Source organism: Cryptotermes secundus, unplaced genomic scaffold (assembly GCF_002891405.2).
Source record: "Cryptotermes secundus unplaced genomic scaffold, Csec_1.0 scaffold630, whole genome shotgun sequence".
Lineage (NCBI taxonomy): Eukaryota > Metazoa > Arthropoda > Insecta > Blattodea > Kalotermitidae > Cryptotermes > Cryptotermes secundus.
In genome coordinates this window covers 435550-450844 of record NW_019720573.1, presented here as the reverse complement: position 1 = coordinate 450844, position 15295 = coordinate 435550, and the positions used below count along the sequence as shown (strand labels likewise).

At 37.9% G+C, this 15295-nt stretch overlaps 1 protein-coding gene across 8 annotated transcripts in view; it reads right to left on the bottom strand.

Moving 5' to 3' along the window:
• The window catches only part of LOC111869356 (obscurin), a 228833-nt gene that overhangs the window by 119719 nt on the left and 93819 nt on the right, over positions 1–15295 (bottom strand). For all 8 annotated transcript variants that reach the window (XR_004513565.1, XR_004513564.1, XM_033753466.1 and 5 more), the window contains 7 exons: positions 14217–14309; positions 8989–9153; positions 7053–7190; positions 6507–6669; positions 6261–6367; positions 5107–5202; positions 88–987 (listed from right to left, as the gene is read on the bottom strand). Coding sequence is in view for 6 of the 8 variants with exons in the window: in XM_033753466.1 (XP_033609357.1) it covers positions 88–987; positions 5107–5202; positions 6261–6367; positions 6507–6669; positions 7053–7190; positions 8989–9153; positions 14217–14309 (1662 nt within the window). In the remaining 2 variants the exon portion in view is untranslated. The remainder of the gene's footprint in view (positions 1–87; positions 988–5106; positions 5203–6260; positions 6368–6506; positions 6670–7052; positions 7191–8988; positions 9154–14216; positions 14310–15295) is intronic.

Sequence of the window (15295 nt, the reverse complement as noted above, 5' to 3'; positions counted from 1 at the left end):
TCAATCTAGTTAATTGATTAACCATGAAATTTGCTATTTCCTCTAGTATCAGCTGCAAACCTCATCTACTTATTACAAATAACTAACCTTGACTTTCTTGTTTGCTGGCTGTGAAGATGCAATAGACACTACTGCCTTGTCCTCTTTCCTCTTTGCTGATTCAGGCTTCTTGTCCTGAGTATTTGGTGCAATTTCTGCGTTCTTTTCAGCAACTTTGATTTCTGGCTCTGATTTTTTTTCAAGAAACTTTACTTCTGGTTCTGCCTCCTCTTCAGAGGCAATTATTTCAGGTTGTTGCTTTGTTTCAGGAGCCCTGACTTCTAATTCTGGCTTCTTTTCAGGAACCTCGATTCCGGGCTCTAATTTCTTTACAACAGCTTCAAGTTCAGGATCTAGTTTTCCCGACGCTGGTTTCTTTTCAGAAACCTCGTTCGCTGTCTCTGGCTTTTTTTCAAGAGGCTGAATTTCAGGAACTTGATTCTTTTCAGAAGCCCTTATTTCTGGTTCTAGTTTATCAGAAACTTCAATTTCAAGTCCTTCCTTCTTTTCTGGCACCTTTGTCACTGGCTCTAGTTTCTTCTCAGAAGCCCTTATTTCTGGCTCTGGTTTCTCTTCAGGTGCTCTAATTTCAGGCTCAGATTTATTTTCAGGAACCTTTACTTCTGGTTCTGGTTCCTCTTCAGTAGCCTTGACTTCAGACTGTGGTTTCTTTTCATGACCCTTAATTTCAGGATATAATTTTTCTTCGGTGAACCCAATTTCTGGCTCTACTATCTCTTCAGGATCTTTGATTTCTGGCTCTGACTTATTATTAGAAAACCCCTTGATATTAGATTCTAATTTAGATTTAGAATCCTTAACTTCTAACTCTGCTTTCACCTCAGCAGTTTTGAGTCCTGGCTCGATGTTCTCTTTAGGAACTTCAATTTCAGGTTCTGCTTTCTGTTCAGGAACCTTCCTTACAGCTTCTATTGCCCTCTCTGGTTCCTGTAAAAGAATTACTTTCCATAGATTTAATTCTTCAGTGCTCAAAACAAATAGTAGCTAGAATCAAAAGAAAAATCATTTTTCTTCATAAATAATAACTTTCCTTAAGAATACAATTTTATTCACTTGTTATTTGCACTAAGTACATAAAGGGAACAAATAATAAGGAAGAGGTCATGTCTGTTCGTCCATCAGTCTGGAAGTTTAATCTTAAACCTATTCAATGGAATTTTATAAAATTCAATGTTAGAGTGTAGGCTCAAAATTCATTCACGCCATCCAACTTGTACGTTGCATGACACTCAAAAAAACGCCTTATGAAATTTTATGAATCAGTCCATCATACAAAAGAATTGTACATGATATAAAAATACAAACATCTTTAAAAATCCATAATTTTTATCTTAAATATTTCTAATAGTGTATATACTTAATAAAATCCAATGGAAAATTGTTTTATGATTAATGCAATGGACTATAAAAATTGTGAGAGAAAATAAAAAAATGCAAGAAGAAAAACAAAGGATTGTTTCAAAACAACGTAATATTTTTAATTTTATTTCTTAACTGAAATGCATAGCAAGCATGACTGTTGGGAATATTGCGTTTCTGGACTTCCTCCATCAGCTGGTATCCTAAAGAACATGAAAGAACAAAACATTTAGGAAGCTGGATCAGCATCTGCCCCCGGGCGAGAGGTGGGAGACACCTACTCTGTTGGGTCTGTTAGATGGAGTCAACCTCAACCATTGGAGGAAGGAAATATATCATTTTGAATTGTTTTGAATTGTTTCATTTTGGTCCGTTACACTATTATACATAAAATCAATACAAATTGGATACAATGGATAAATTAAGAAGCAGCCTAACATTTTTATATTTTACTTCAAAAGTCTTAAACTTTTAAATATTTTTCAAATATTTTAATAGTGATGTTTTAACGTGAGGGCAACTTCGGATTGAATGCGAAGGTTGAACGTGCATTCTGTACGTGCATTCAGTACTCCAAGCTAGTGTTGTGCTTTTACACATCGACATTTGTAGCAGTGCCCACACAGCATATATACTGTGTACAGTTTAACAACGCCAGTGTTTTCTTGTTAGTACCATGTGCCTCTGAAGATGGTTTTACTAAAACCGAAACATGTAAGGCAAGAGTGAGAAAGAAGTGACCTAAAAAACATTGTTACACTCGACGGACTTTGTATTGATTTTATGAAATATATCATGTTTGCAAAACGTTGTGTTTTGTATTCTTTGGAATACTGGACAGTAGACAAAGCCCCAAAACCCAGTAGTCCTGAGTGTTATACAACATCAGAATGCCTTAGAAGCATGGCTGTGTTCGATATCACTAAATACAGCAGTTTTAGAAGAGTGAACACTGCTGAAATTTCTTCTGTTTTTAAAATAAGTTTGGAATGTTTCTGTGAATTGGATCTTCAACGGAATCCCACATGAATGGGTTCAGAAATGAAGCATTTACTGGCCATAATCAGCCATACCCAACATATGCAGGAGATAAATCAGAATGAACTGAGTTATGCAGATGTCATTGAGAACATTCTAAATTGCATTTGCTGCTTGCAGCTGAACACAAACCGTCAAAAAAATTTTACTCAAAATTGGTACCTACATAAAGGAGGTGAACAAAGTAATGGAAACACTAAGAAATTGAGGAACAGAATTTGTTTGTGTTGGCTGTGACAAAAACTGCCACAGTATTAGCTGCACTGAGAGTGACAGTTTCTGAGGTCATGTCGGCATACACGAATCACGGGAAGACAGCACCAGCGAGGAGGAACAGCGAGCGAAAATCAATACTGACAGAAAGAGATCGCCGTACATTGTGAAGGACTGTTTCGGAAAATCACAGAACTACTGCTGCACAGATGAACTGCAGCAGAACTGAATATTCATCTTGAAGACCTTGTTTCCACAAAAACTGTCTAATGTGAGCTCCACAGATTCAACAGCTGAAGCTGCTAAACCTCTCACTGCTGAAAGCAATGCTCAGATGCATAAACGATGGTGTCACAACCTTAAAACCGGGACATTAGACAAATAGAAACATGTGCAAGATATGGTTAAATGATTCATACTTCATGCTGTTCCATATATCAGGAAGAGTTTATAATTGGAGAACACCCAAGCAGGCCTACAACCCAGAATGCCTGGTTCCAACAGTGAAACACGGGGGAGGTTCTGTGTTCATTTGGTGAGCAGTATTGAGGTACAATTCCATTGGTCCCATTATTACACTTTATGGCCAAATTACTGCAAGGAAGTTTGTGGACAGGCTGGGTGATCAGGTGCTGCCCATGATCCAGATGTTATTTCCGAACAATGATGGAGTTTTCCATTCACATAGCTGGAACTGTTCAGTCATGATTCAAAGAGCAAGGTCAACTTCAGCACCTTCCTTGGCCAGCATAATTACCACATTTGAGCATAATCGAACCACTCTGGTCACTTTTGGAGACTAGGATGAAGAACAGGTTCCCAACTCCAACATCTCTAAAGTAATGTGAAGACTGTCTTCAAGAAAATGGTATAAAATTCTGCTAGGTTACTGAAGGCAAAAGGTGGTCCAACACCATGTTGTTAATGAAATGTGTACAGTATCTGTGGCCTTTCCATTATTTTGTTCCACCTCAGTATTTGAGGACCGGAGACAATGCTCAGTGTACACAATATCCTGGTCCATGAATGAGCTGACACAGCGCACCACACTGTGAGTGTTTGGCGTTTCAGTGATGTCTCCATTACTGCACGGGGCTTTCTGTCCCCCACGTACTTGTACATGTATCATTTCCACTTAGTTTTTCAAATTAAAACACATCCTGTAAGTTAACCATACACATGGAAGAACAGCAGATTACCCTCTAAAAACCGTAGATGTGGACCAGAAAAACGAAGTCTGGCCTTCGTGCTTCAATTACAGACGGTGCATTTGAATTTTGCATGGAGATGATTTCATGCTTTTCCCTTAAGTGAAATTAAGAAAAATGATTTTTCAAATTTTATAGGATTGTGGATAGGCTTGTTGAACACATGCACTCTCTTCTGGGGTTCTCTTTTCTTTTTATCAACAACACCTTTAATGTTGTCAGCCATAGTCCCAGCCATTTTAAGCATGTTAACTGTTTACTGCACACCTACTTAGAGACTTACTGACCTCAAATTTTGCTCAGCCTTCACAATGAATTTGAGTAACATCAGAAGTCTGGCTTTCACAAAAACATGCACTTTACTGCAATGTATGCCATTCAGCAGTGATTAACATTGTCACTAAAAGCATATTTTCTCATGATTGCTGTGATTAGTGACATCACACAAAATAATAATGGTTATGTAGTTTAGTTAATAAATGAAATTAAGACTGGAGCATCATGTTGGAAAGATACTGTGTGTATTATGGGAAACTCCCTTCTTCTGACAGGAGTAAAATACGATTAAAAGAATAGCCAAATGGAAGAAAGTAAGCATATCTCAACACTGAGAACACACATTCTGGGCTTCACCATGTGCTGCCTCAAGAGCAATATCACAACAGATGTCACTGCATCAGTATGAAGATATACATAATCAGTAAAAACAACTTCAAGTGCCTGTAACACAGGGACAGTTCTAGCCATATTGTAGTTTTGAGTTTCTTAGCTTTTATTTAGTATGGATGTCTTAGAACTGTAAAAATATCATATTTGCATAGAATTTAACAACACAGTCCCTATAATAAGCAATCATAATTACTTCTAGATTTACAAACCACAAGTATTAAAAACACAGAATAATACACACAAACAATATATATTTTACTTAGGTCAAAATTATTTTTAAAATCTACAGTATTTCCAAACCATGAACATTTGTTTTGCAAACTATTACAATGTGCTTGAACACTATAATTTCATTACATTTATTAGTGCAAGGTGAGACAGTGTTCACAATTTGTCTTTAACAAAACCATTTTCAGAATCAAGGAACCAGATTTCTCCTCGCCATACTACAAAGAACTCAAAAGCCCAATTATTTAACCACACACTCTAATATAGTGAGTGTGTGATTTGCTGAATCTGTTACAACTTAAAAGAAATTTCAAATTTAACACTAAATTACCTGAACTGGGTCAAGACCATTCACAGTTTTTACTAGCTCCCTTGAAACCTCTTGTGTCTCACAGCAGTTTTCTGCTGATTTTAATGGCGGTTGTACCTATTTAAATAAATGTAAAACATATTATATTACAAACTACTTCATTATCTGTTCATGATATATAACGAAAAGGGAAATAACAGAGAATATTGATTTCAGTACTGGCTACACGTATATTAACGTTCCAGAATGATGAGTGGAATATGAAAAGTAAAAGCAATGGATGTAATTACTTGGTCAGATAAAGACATTTCTAATTTAATGGGCTGTGTTCCTCATAGCTCAAACATTCTGTGAGCCTGCAATGCACAAGTTCATATACTTCTATGATAGTTTTTAGAATACAGTGAATTCCTGATAATTTTGCCATGAATTATCCAACTTGAATGTTATCTACCCATCAAAGCATGATTTTTTGTTTATATTAACACAGAATCTTAAAAATGCTGAGAATGGAGTTAGGCTTTCATCCTTTTCTCATCTCAGAAAACTACTGTAGAAATTAGGGTAGGAAAGTAAGGGAAAGTGTAATGGCAATAGTAAAAATAAGGGAAGAGGATGCATCTAGAAGATTTGTTTCCAAATGTTTTTGTAGCAATGTGTGTTAAAAGACTAGGTCACAGCCTGCGGTGAATGAGGCAGGCAGGCTGTGGACTCTATATGGCAGGCAAAAGCTAGAAAAAATTTCATGCTATAAGACAACCTGTAATGTGATCAAATTTACATTGTTAATGAGTATGGAGCATATTGGAATGGCCTTTCTAGAAGAAACCTTACTTTTGAAAGTAAATGCATGCAACAGGCATATGTGCAAATGCTTTGGAAACTATAAAATGAACCTTAAAGCCACAACAGTTTAAAAGCACCACAGCAAATGACCAGAAATGAGCATGTATGGATAAAGATATTTTTTAAAAACGGTACTATAAAGAGTCTGGAAAGCCACCATTCTTTTGTTCAGGATACTTCACGTGCATTCAGAATATCAATGTTGAATGCTGAATGTAAAAATTAGAAAAAGTATGCATAGCATAAGAATTATCTCAAAAACCATAATACATACAGAATAAAAGTGTGTTAAACATAAAATCTGTTTATCGGTTTCCTCTACAACATACCTTTGATGGCTCTTGAGGTGGGGGTGTAGTAGGTTCTGACTTGTCCTCATTATTACCTAGTGGAGTCTGGAGACGAAGATCATCTGCATCGTGTTCTGCTAGAGCAACTGCAAAAGGTTATTATTACTGGTTCATGCAATAAATTTCAACATGTTTCTTTATTAGCCTTTCTTTTCAACTTGTATGAGCTACCGGTAATAAATTTGAAGAATAATTTAACAAAATCTGTAACAATGTTTTACTCACACAGGTCTGACGCATACTGTCGGATCTCCTTAAGCCAGGCTGGTTTCACAGTATCAGAATGTGCTCTGATAGTGATAGGATAACGGCCAAACCCAGCAACTATATGATGAAGCTCAAATGTATAGGGGTTGTCCTTGAGATCATTTACTTCAACCTCAGGTAACTTGTAAGAAAAATTGTAATGCTGTTAGAGCTCAATATAAATAAGTCACACTGAAATTAAGGGAGACAATCCAGGTCAAATATACATAATTTCAGTGCAAATATTTTTGGTACTGCTGATGTAGAATATCACAAAAACTCCATATACCAAAAGTCAAGAAATAACCATTTTTGGGTTCGTTTAAAAACGTTAAAATCACTCCCAAATGTGTATTTGGTTATTCTTTTTCTTTTAATCCATTTTATACAATTATTTCTAAGTCAGCTTGTGGAATTATAGCCTATACACTATAAACAAAACGCAATATAATTTAATTCAGTTGATATGATGTAAGCATCAAGTAATAAACAGAGTTTGGCTTTTATGAGTATCAGGCTACTTACACGGATAATGTCCTTGAGCACAAAGACTGACCGGTCATCCGCGATATGGTGCACTTTACAGATAAGAATCCGGGCTTTGAAGAGAAACAGGTATCGCTCCTTGCACTTCCCGTCCCTGTCAGATACAGTAAACCAATCCTGAAACATAAATATGAACAGTCAGGCATCTGAACATAAGACTTCTGGTCTTCAGTGGGGTAGAAAGCAGGCAGAACAATTTTCAATAACATATAAGAAAAATAACAGAATTACAAATCTCTCCAACAATAAGGGTTTATACATAATAGAGTAGAAATGTGAAACAGTATGTTTGAAAGAATGAGCTCTGGTATAGTGTAAAACATAACAACTCAAAGGGAAAAAGAGCTTATTGAAGGTCTCCTATAAACATAGTATCATTATATTCTGTCCCATAGGAAGCCAATTAGGCCTACTACTGGAAAGGACAGTGGTGGTGGCAGCGTGGTGGGAAGGATGATGATGAACATTTCATGCTAGAGTTAGATTCACAGATTTACAGCAATAAAAGTCTTCCTTAGTAACCCTGTGACTAACTCAGCTTTTTTTTAACATGTGGATACAACGTTTCTGCTTTTCTTTTCTACTTAGGGTTTTTAAAAAATGTTTTAATATCCAGATACTCTGCAGCTCTTAAAATAAAATATTTTGTTTCTTCTTATATTAGAATAAGGAAACACAAAGTATGTAAGTTTTGAGGTTTTCACAGTGATGACAATGAAGAAAGTCGTCTTCTGGGTTTAGGCACCGTGTATTCTTCGTTTTGGCCGACGTTTCGGAGGAACGTAGCGCCTACATCTTCAGAGCAGTTGAATGGCTTGGAATGCGGAGAGCAGTAGCTGTGGTGATAGGATGTGAAAGGTGCTGCTTATATACGAAGTAGGCAGGGGGGGTGGTTAGGGAGAACGGAATGGCCTTTATCGCTCTCAACAATCTCGACAGACATGGTAGCATCTCTTCCCTCAAGAGAATCCAACTAGCCACACCAGTTCTTCGTCATGTCATTGACGTCAATAGCCTGTCCCCAACCTACCGGTTCTTCTTGTCTACAGCACTTCCTAGTGCTATTGACCTCAAGGTTCCTGGATTCTCTGGCCGTTTCTCCCCCCTCCCTTAATCAACACACACCATATATGGTCTTAATCGCTCCCCACTGCTCCTATTGGTCCGTTCTCCCTAACCACCCCCCCTGCCTACTTCGTATATAAGCAGCACCTTTCACATCCTATCACCACAGCTACTGCTCTCCGCATTCCAAGCCATTCAACTGCTCTGAAGATGGAGGCGCTACGTTCCTCCGAAACGTCGGCCAAAACGAAGAATACACGGTGCCTAAACCCAGAAGACGACTTTCTTCAAACACAAAGTATGTTCATTCTTTTTTATTTTTTATTTCAATATTAAAGATATTCATTTCTTGTGAACATACTGTGACGTATAGACCCATTGCTAAGCAGCAACTCTGTAAACAGTGACTGTTTCTGGGCAATGACCTGGTAAACACCTTCCAGTTGCTAGGCACCAGATTCTTAATAATGCAACAGTTGGACTATAGCAATGGATAAGGAGTGTTTATACATGGTCCGTGCTGAGAGGTTACAAGAAAGGGACAAAGTCAGTTGAGAGTACAGGCTGTGAAGAATCTCCACTGTTAGAAGTCTTTGCCAGTGAACGGCTGTTGCAGACACAGCATGTATTTAAAGAGGACCCAGGTGTGGATGGAACGATAAAGTTAAAATGCATCTTAAAAAACAGAGTACAAAGGTGTGGACTGAATTTATCTTTCTCAGGAGAGCCATACGACTCTTGTGACCCTTCTGGTGCAATACGAGGAGTGCGATTTGACTATCTAAGTGCCCATTAGCTTCTAAAGAAGGATTCTGGTTCTCTGAATTGATCGGACACAAAATGTACTCACGTGTCGTAGTAGTCGGCCTAACTTGTGGATGTTACCGTGGTAACCCTCAATGCTAGATATGAACTTGATATCGTTGGCCCGGTGGGGCACTCCAAGCATTAACTCTAGAGCCTTCTGGAGATCGCTAGTGTCTTCACCAAGCCGAGAGGAATACTTCACCAACTCCTTAGAACAAAAGGTATATCCTCCATGAGAATAATGTTCAAATATAAATTCTACATAATTGGCTTCATATAATCTATGCCCAAAGTTTCACCCCTGCCACTTAAATCATTAGCTTACAAGGAGTTCTGTCTAGAAGTCATAAGACATAATTTCTTAAGGCATATTTTCAGCACTATGAGTCTTATATTGCTAACCTCTTAATTAGATAACATTACTTTATAATTCAACAAAAAATAAATTCATTTCACGGCCTAGCATGTTGGACTCACTGATGATCATAATATTGAATTCTAGATGAGTAAAATATGTATTGCCTACATACATATGTTGCAGACTATCAGCATCTTTTTTTGGAAAAATTATTATTTATATACTGATTTTGTCTTTGTCAGATCTGTTGGGAATGATCTCAAAATTATAAACGTCAAAATAAGTTTCTTCCTTTAAGATCACTGACTTAAACCCTGGGCTAGATTACTGTCCAGGATGAGCCCAACCCTGAAGAATCCACCCTTCATATTTAATGGTCTGGCAGCTAAGAGAGACACCAGATGGTGCAGGTAATAACCCTTCATCACACACACAATCTACATACATTTTGTGAACTTTCTCATGTCACAGCTGACTGCTACATAAAACACAGCTACAGTGTAGGAACTAAGCATGTATGCTGTTTGTAGGTCTTGTTGTTGAAGCTTTCTACGTAGTAAGTCTTGTTATGGAGCCCAGAGACAAGTTTCTATGATGTACAAGTTGTTAGTGTGTGGATACTGCTATGCTATTCCCATGATATGTATCTTTATATAATCATACAATATGGAGTATGCAATTCTTGTCTGGGCGTTCTACACTGGGCGTTGGTTTGATATAAAACATTAAAACTGAGTATATTTGTTGTGTTGACGGTTAACATAATTCCTGTAAGATATAAAAAGTAAAGCTATCCCTGTACCAGGCCGTGAAGGCCCATAGAGTTGTGAGACGTTAAGGGTCCCACATTATCTAGACAGTCGGCTCAAAGATGGTGGTAAGGTCCTGGTACTCATTTCTGTTAGAGGCAGAGTGAACCCCAGGGCCATAGTGCGGCCAGAAGGATTAGGTCAACTGAAAAAAATCCATTGACTTCATCGGTATTTGAACCCGCTACCTTCTGACTTGTAGCATAGTGCCTTAACCCCCCCCCACACACACACACGCGCACGCACGCACGCGCACATGTATATGATGGGGTACCCAAAAGAAACCGAACTAATTTTTTTGTGGGCAGAGCTTTTGTAGTACCACGTTTTGCCGCTATGAGCGCATAGAGCTAACATTCCTGAGTAGATAAGCCAACTACCGTTGCTTCAGAAGGTAAGGACTAGTTTCGGCAGAGTTTATAGTGACAACTGTTTTGTGTGATCGTCGTTTTTGCAATGGCTGATTTTCGTGAACAGCGTGCAGCAGTGAAATTCTGCTTTTTGTTCGGGAAAAGTGGAACAGAATCTCTTGAAATGTTAAAAACGGCGTACAAGGACGATGCTATGGGGAAAACTCAAGTGTTTAAGTTGTTTTCCCGTTTCAAAAATGGTGAAATGTCAATTGATGACAAACCTCGTTCTGGTCGTCCTTCCATGGCCCGAACACATGAAAATGTTGAAAAAATTTGTGAAATCATCAAGGAAGATCGACGACGGACCATTGAAGAAATTGTGGAGCTGTCGGGACTTGGAGCTCAGCGGCCAGATTTGTGGCAGTCGGGTGACTGGTTTTTCCATCATGACAATGCCCCTGCTCACACAGCCCTGTCTGTACGACAATTCTTGACCAAAAATGGTATGACCCCTATTCCTCGCCCTCCATACTCACCCGACCTTGCCCCGTGTGACTTTTTTTTGTTTCCTCGAATGAAAAGAGACATGAAAGGAAAAAACGACGGAGGCGCTGTCAAGCATCTCAAAAGATGAATTTAGACAACGTTTTGAAAAATGGAATAAAAGACTAGACAAGTGTATTAGTGTAAGTGGAGAGTACTTTGAAGGGGATTGAGGGTTTGTGCTTAAAAATTGAATAAATAAGTTTAAAAAAAATAGGTTCGGTTTCTTTTGGGTACCCCCTCGTATATATATATCAGAAAGATTTTTTTTTTGCTGTAGTGCTGCTAAATAACCTAGAAAGAAACAATATGACAAAAAATTCCATCCAGCTATGTACATTGTCAAACTCAGACATTAGGAATGTCATGTCCTGATTCAGTATCATACTTTGTTCAGTTAAGAGTACATGTGTGATGTCATCAGACAGTAGGATGATTGTTACTGACTTGGAAAGGGCAGGAAGACATTAGCATTAACCCACTTTAGCATATTCTAGCAAAATCACAGGCATATCTGGGCCCAGCAATTTTTATAATTCAAGCAAACTAAATCTAACTTGTTAAGGTGTCCTGCAGGAAACTTCTTTACAAGGCATTTTGATATACCAATGTTTCATACAAAATTCATAATCCCTCATATCATATATCAAGAGTTCATTGCTTGAAGCCATTAAAATAATCCTGGAACTGAGAGTACACACTTCCCCTAGTGCAAAAACTGAAGGGGCAAGTGAGACAAGTTAAATGATTAATAAAATGTAATAATTTACACTTGCTTGATCAGAAAGTGCTAATGTACAAAGGAGGGAACTCTGAAAACTTCACAAGGTCAAATTCCAGCAAATGAGGGACAATTATCCCTGCAGAATTGCATCTCTCCCTGTTAGTTGAAGTGGAAGACTGAACTAACTGCTGGTTTAACCTCACTTACTATTATAAATTCACATACCAAACTGGTTGGAAGGGTGACCAAAGCATTAATCAATGCACTAGTATGTTATTTTGGAAATAAGTTTAACATCTTCAAAGTAACATCTGACTAACACACTTGACCCATTCATGCTCTTGCCTCACTCCCCCTCAACTAACCCTCTACAACTCTGCTGGAAAAAAAAAAATCCTACAAATGGACACTTTTCTGAACCACTTCTAACCAAATTCCTTAAAAACTATTTTAATGTTGTCCTTTCCATATCGGCCTTCTAAATGACCATTCTCCTAGATGTTTCTCACCAAAACAAAGTTCTCTCTCACTGTTCGGGATATGAGCACTGGACAAACAACCTCACAAATTAATAATAATAAAAATTCTTAATTGAAAAATTTAGTCTAATACTTGTACATGCAACACATTCTCTTAAATCTGAGTTATGGAGATAAGATTGTTGGCACTGTGATGATAACAGTAATATTCATGAATTTTTGTTTTCATACCTACTCCTCTGTTAATTTTAAAGTTATTAGAGACTGCAGGCACATATAGACAAAATGATTTTGTGTCAATAGATTTATTGACAGAATATTTGATGGAGTAATTGTCTAACTCCGGGAGGTCAAATTTTGTTCATGGAATGAAGTTTAGCAAAATGTTCCAACCCATTACATTGCAGATTGCTGTTCATCCTAACTCAAAGCATCAATCAACATGTTTCCTAGTTCCCTTAGAAGCCTATCAATTGTGGTTGCATTGCTGTATATAAGTAGGTCACATTTCACAAACTGTGCTCTAGATTTTTACTATAAAATTCAGTCGACAGCAGAAAATATTTTGTTGGACTGCTTCCAAGGAAGGCATTACTTGGTTTTCTCTACTTCCAGCCATTAGATGGTTCCTCCTAGACCGATTACTTCACCAGAAATGTTTGGCTTGGGATTACTGCCAACTAAACAGGAAAACATACATTGCAAAGTAAGGGTTGTCCATACTAGATAACTGAATGGAATGTTTGACTGAGTGCTTCTCAGTCTTCAAGTTTTCACCTCACAAGATATTTTATCTATACTGAAGATCTAAATACATAAAAATATAACATCTAACTATATATTCGCCAAACTAAAATGTTCCATAGACTGTACATCTGTTTCATGCACTTTAATATGAGAAACTTTTCTGAGATTGAGCATAAAACTTATAACAATCTCATAAAAGTTCTGGAATCCTATAGTGGGAATAATATGACAGAGAAAACAGGTGTTAGCATTTGTATCCTCCTGAACATCACAGTGTAGAATTCCTATACTTTATCTGGAAGGAAGATCAACTATTTCATGGAATTTCTCAGTGCTTCTACAAAAGTGACAAGGTAGAGCATTGAAAGAAGCCATAACCGCTTTCTCCCATATTCTGTCCAATTCACCATTCACACCCATCATAACATTCCTTAGTTTCACATCTGATGCTATAAAATGATCGACACTGACAGAGAATATTTAAATAATCCAAATGTTTTGTGGTAAGCCTGTGTACAACTCCTACAAAGAACTATTATTCAGTAAATCCATTGTGTGCCGGTCACGGTAACCGAGCAGCCTAAGGCACCATCTACACGAGCGCACAAAATGCGTCCGTTGTAACGAATGTACTTTGCTGAGGACACCACACAACTGCAGAATGCAATGCATAGTTTTTTGTCTGCAATGGAGCCAGAAGAAAGCGTGGCATTCGCCTCTCTTATTTATTTCTACAATGGACGTCATGATGTTCATTACAACGGACACACTTTGTGCGCTCGTGTAGGTGCTGCCTAAGGCATGCACTGTCTTTACTCACTCGGTAGCCGGGATCGTAGGTTTGAATCCTACTCAAGGCATGGTGGTTTAGTGTTTGTTTGTGTGTGTGTGCACGCATTTTTCTGTGTTTGTATACAAGTAGAGGCCTTGCGATGAGCTGATCACCTGCCCAAGGAGTCCTACCGGATGTCTAAGATGCAGTAAACTGAAGCGAAATGGAGAATCTCTTGGGGGCAAGCCAAGGCCCAAATTGGGGCTGCAGCGCAAAAAAAAAAAAACCCCGCTGTGTGATGCAATTAATGGAAATAATACATAAGAATATTTTGTCAGCATTTAACAAAAATTCTTTGCCTTCACAAAGTGAATTTTCTACACCCAGATTAAACAGACACCATCACCAATTAATTTAGAATATATGCTTAGTACATATTAAGTTCTTCCTGACTTTCAGCCTGAGTTAGTGGAAGAGGGCACTAACCTTAAGTAGGAGCTGATAATCGTTGATGCGTTGTATTGGAAGCTTGAGATGTTCGGACAGACTCTTGTCGTCGCCAAGCTGCTGGCTGTGCTCCTGCAACAGAATTAATGAGCTAAGAGCAACATCAGGGCAGGTATACAAAAGCATCAGGAGCAAAAAACATGTGAAGCACAATCCCATCCTAAATACATGTACATCAAGATGCCTACAAAGTATGTAATTAGTAATCCATACAGGAATGCATTTAGCACCATGATAGCCATATACAATCTTCTGTGCACTGTTACAAGTATTACAAAGATAAAAAGTGTTTCTGGTTCTAATACTTTTCTGTATAAAGCTAAACTAAAACTAAACTTCAAGAAGTTGAGCCCTTCTTTAGAAGTTGCCAATTGTACAGCTACTCAAAAACTTGCCACTGGTCCCTATCCTGAGCCAGATCAATCCAGTCCATATCACCCCATCGTATATTTCTAACTTCCATTTTACTATTGTTCACACACATACTATATCTTGGTCTTCCTAGTGGTTTCTTTCCTTCTGGCTTTCCCACCAATATCCCACATACCCACATACATTTCTCTCCGCTCCCATTCGTTCTACATTCCTTTCCATCTCGTCCTCATTGACTTGATCATTCTAATTATACTTGACAAAGCGTACAAGTTATGAAGCTCCCATTACGCTGTTTTCTCCCACCTCCTGTCACTTAGTCCCCCTTTGGTCCAAATATTCTCACCACCCTGTTCTCAAACACCCTCAGTCTACATTCCTCCCTCAGTGTTAGAGACCAAGTTTAATACTTTTCTATATAATCCAGCAATTAATTACAACTATACTAATTAAGTCAACACACATAAAATGTCTATGAATAATTCTAGAAACCAAGGGGCAGCTATAATTCACTTGAACAATATTCAGCCAAGCAGCTGAAATACACAGTATCTTTTAAGGATGTGTATAAGTTTTGCTGTCATTAGTGGCCATAAAGAGTCAGTCAGCTTTACCATATGCTACAATGATAAGAACCCTAGAGAACAGAGAATGATTGTTTTTATTCATACAAACGATAATTCTGA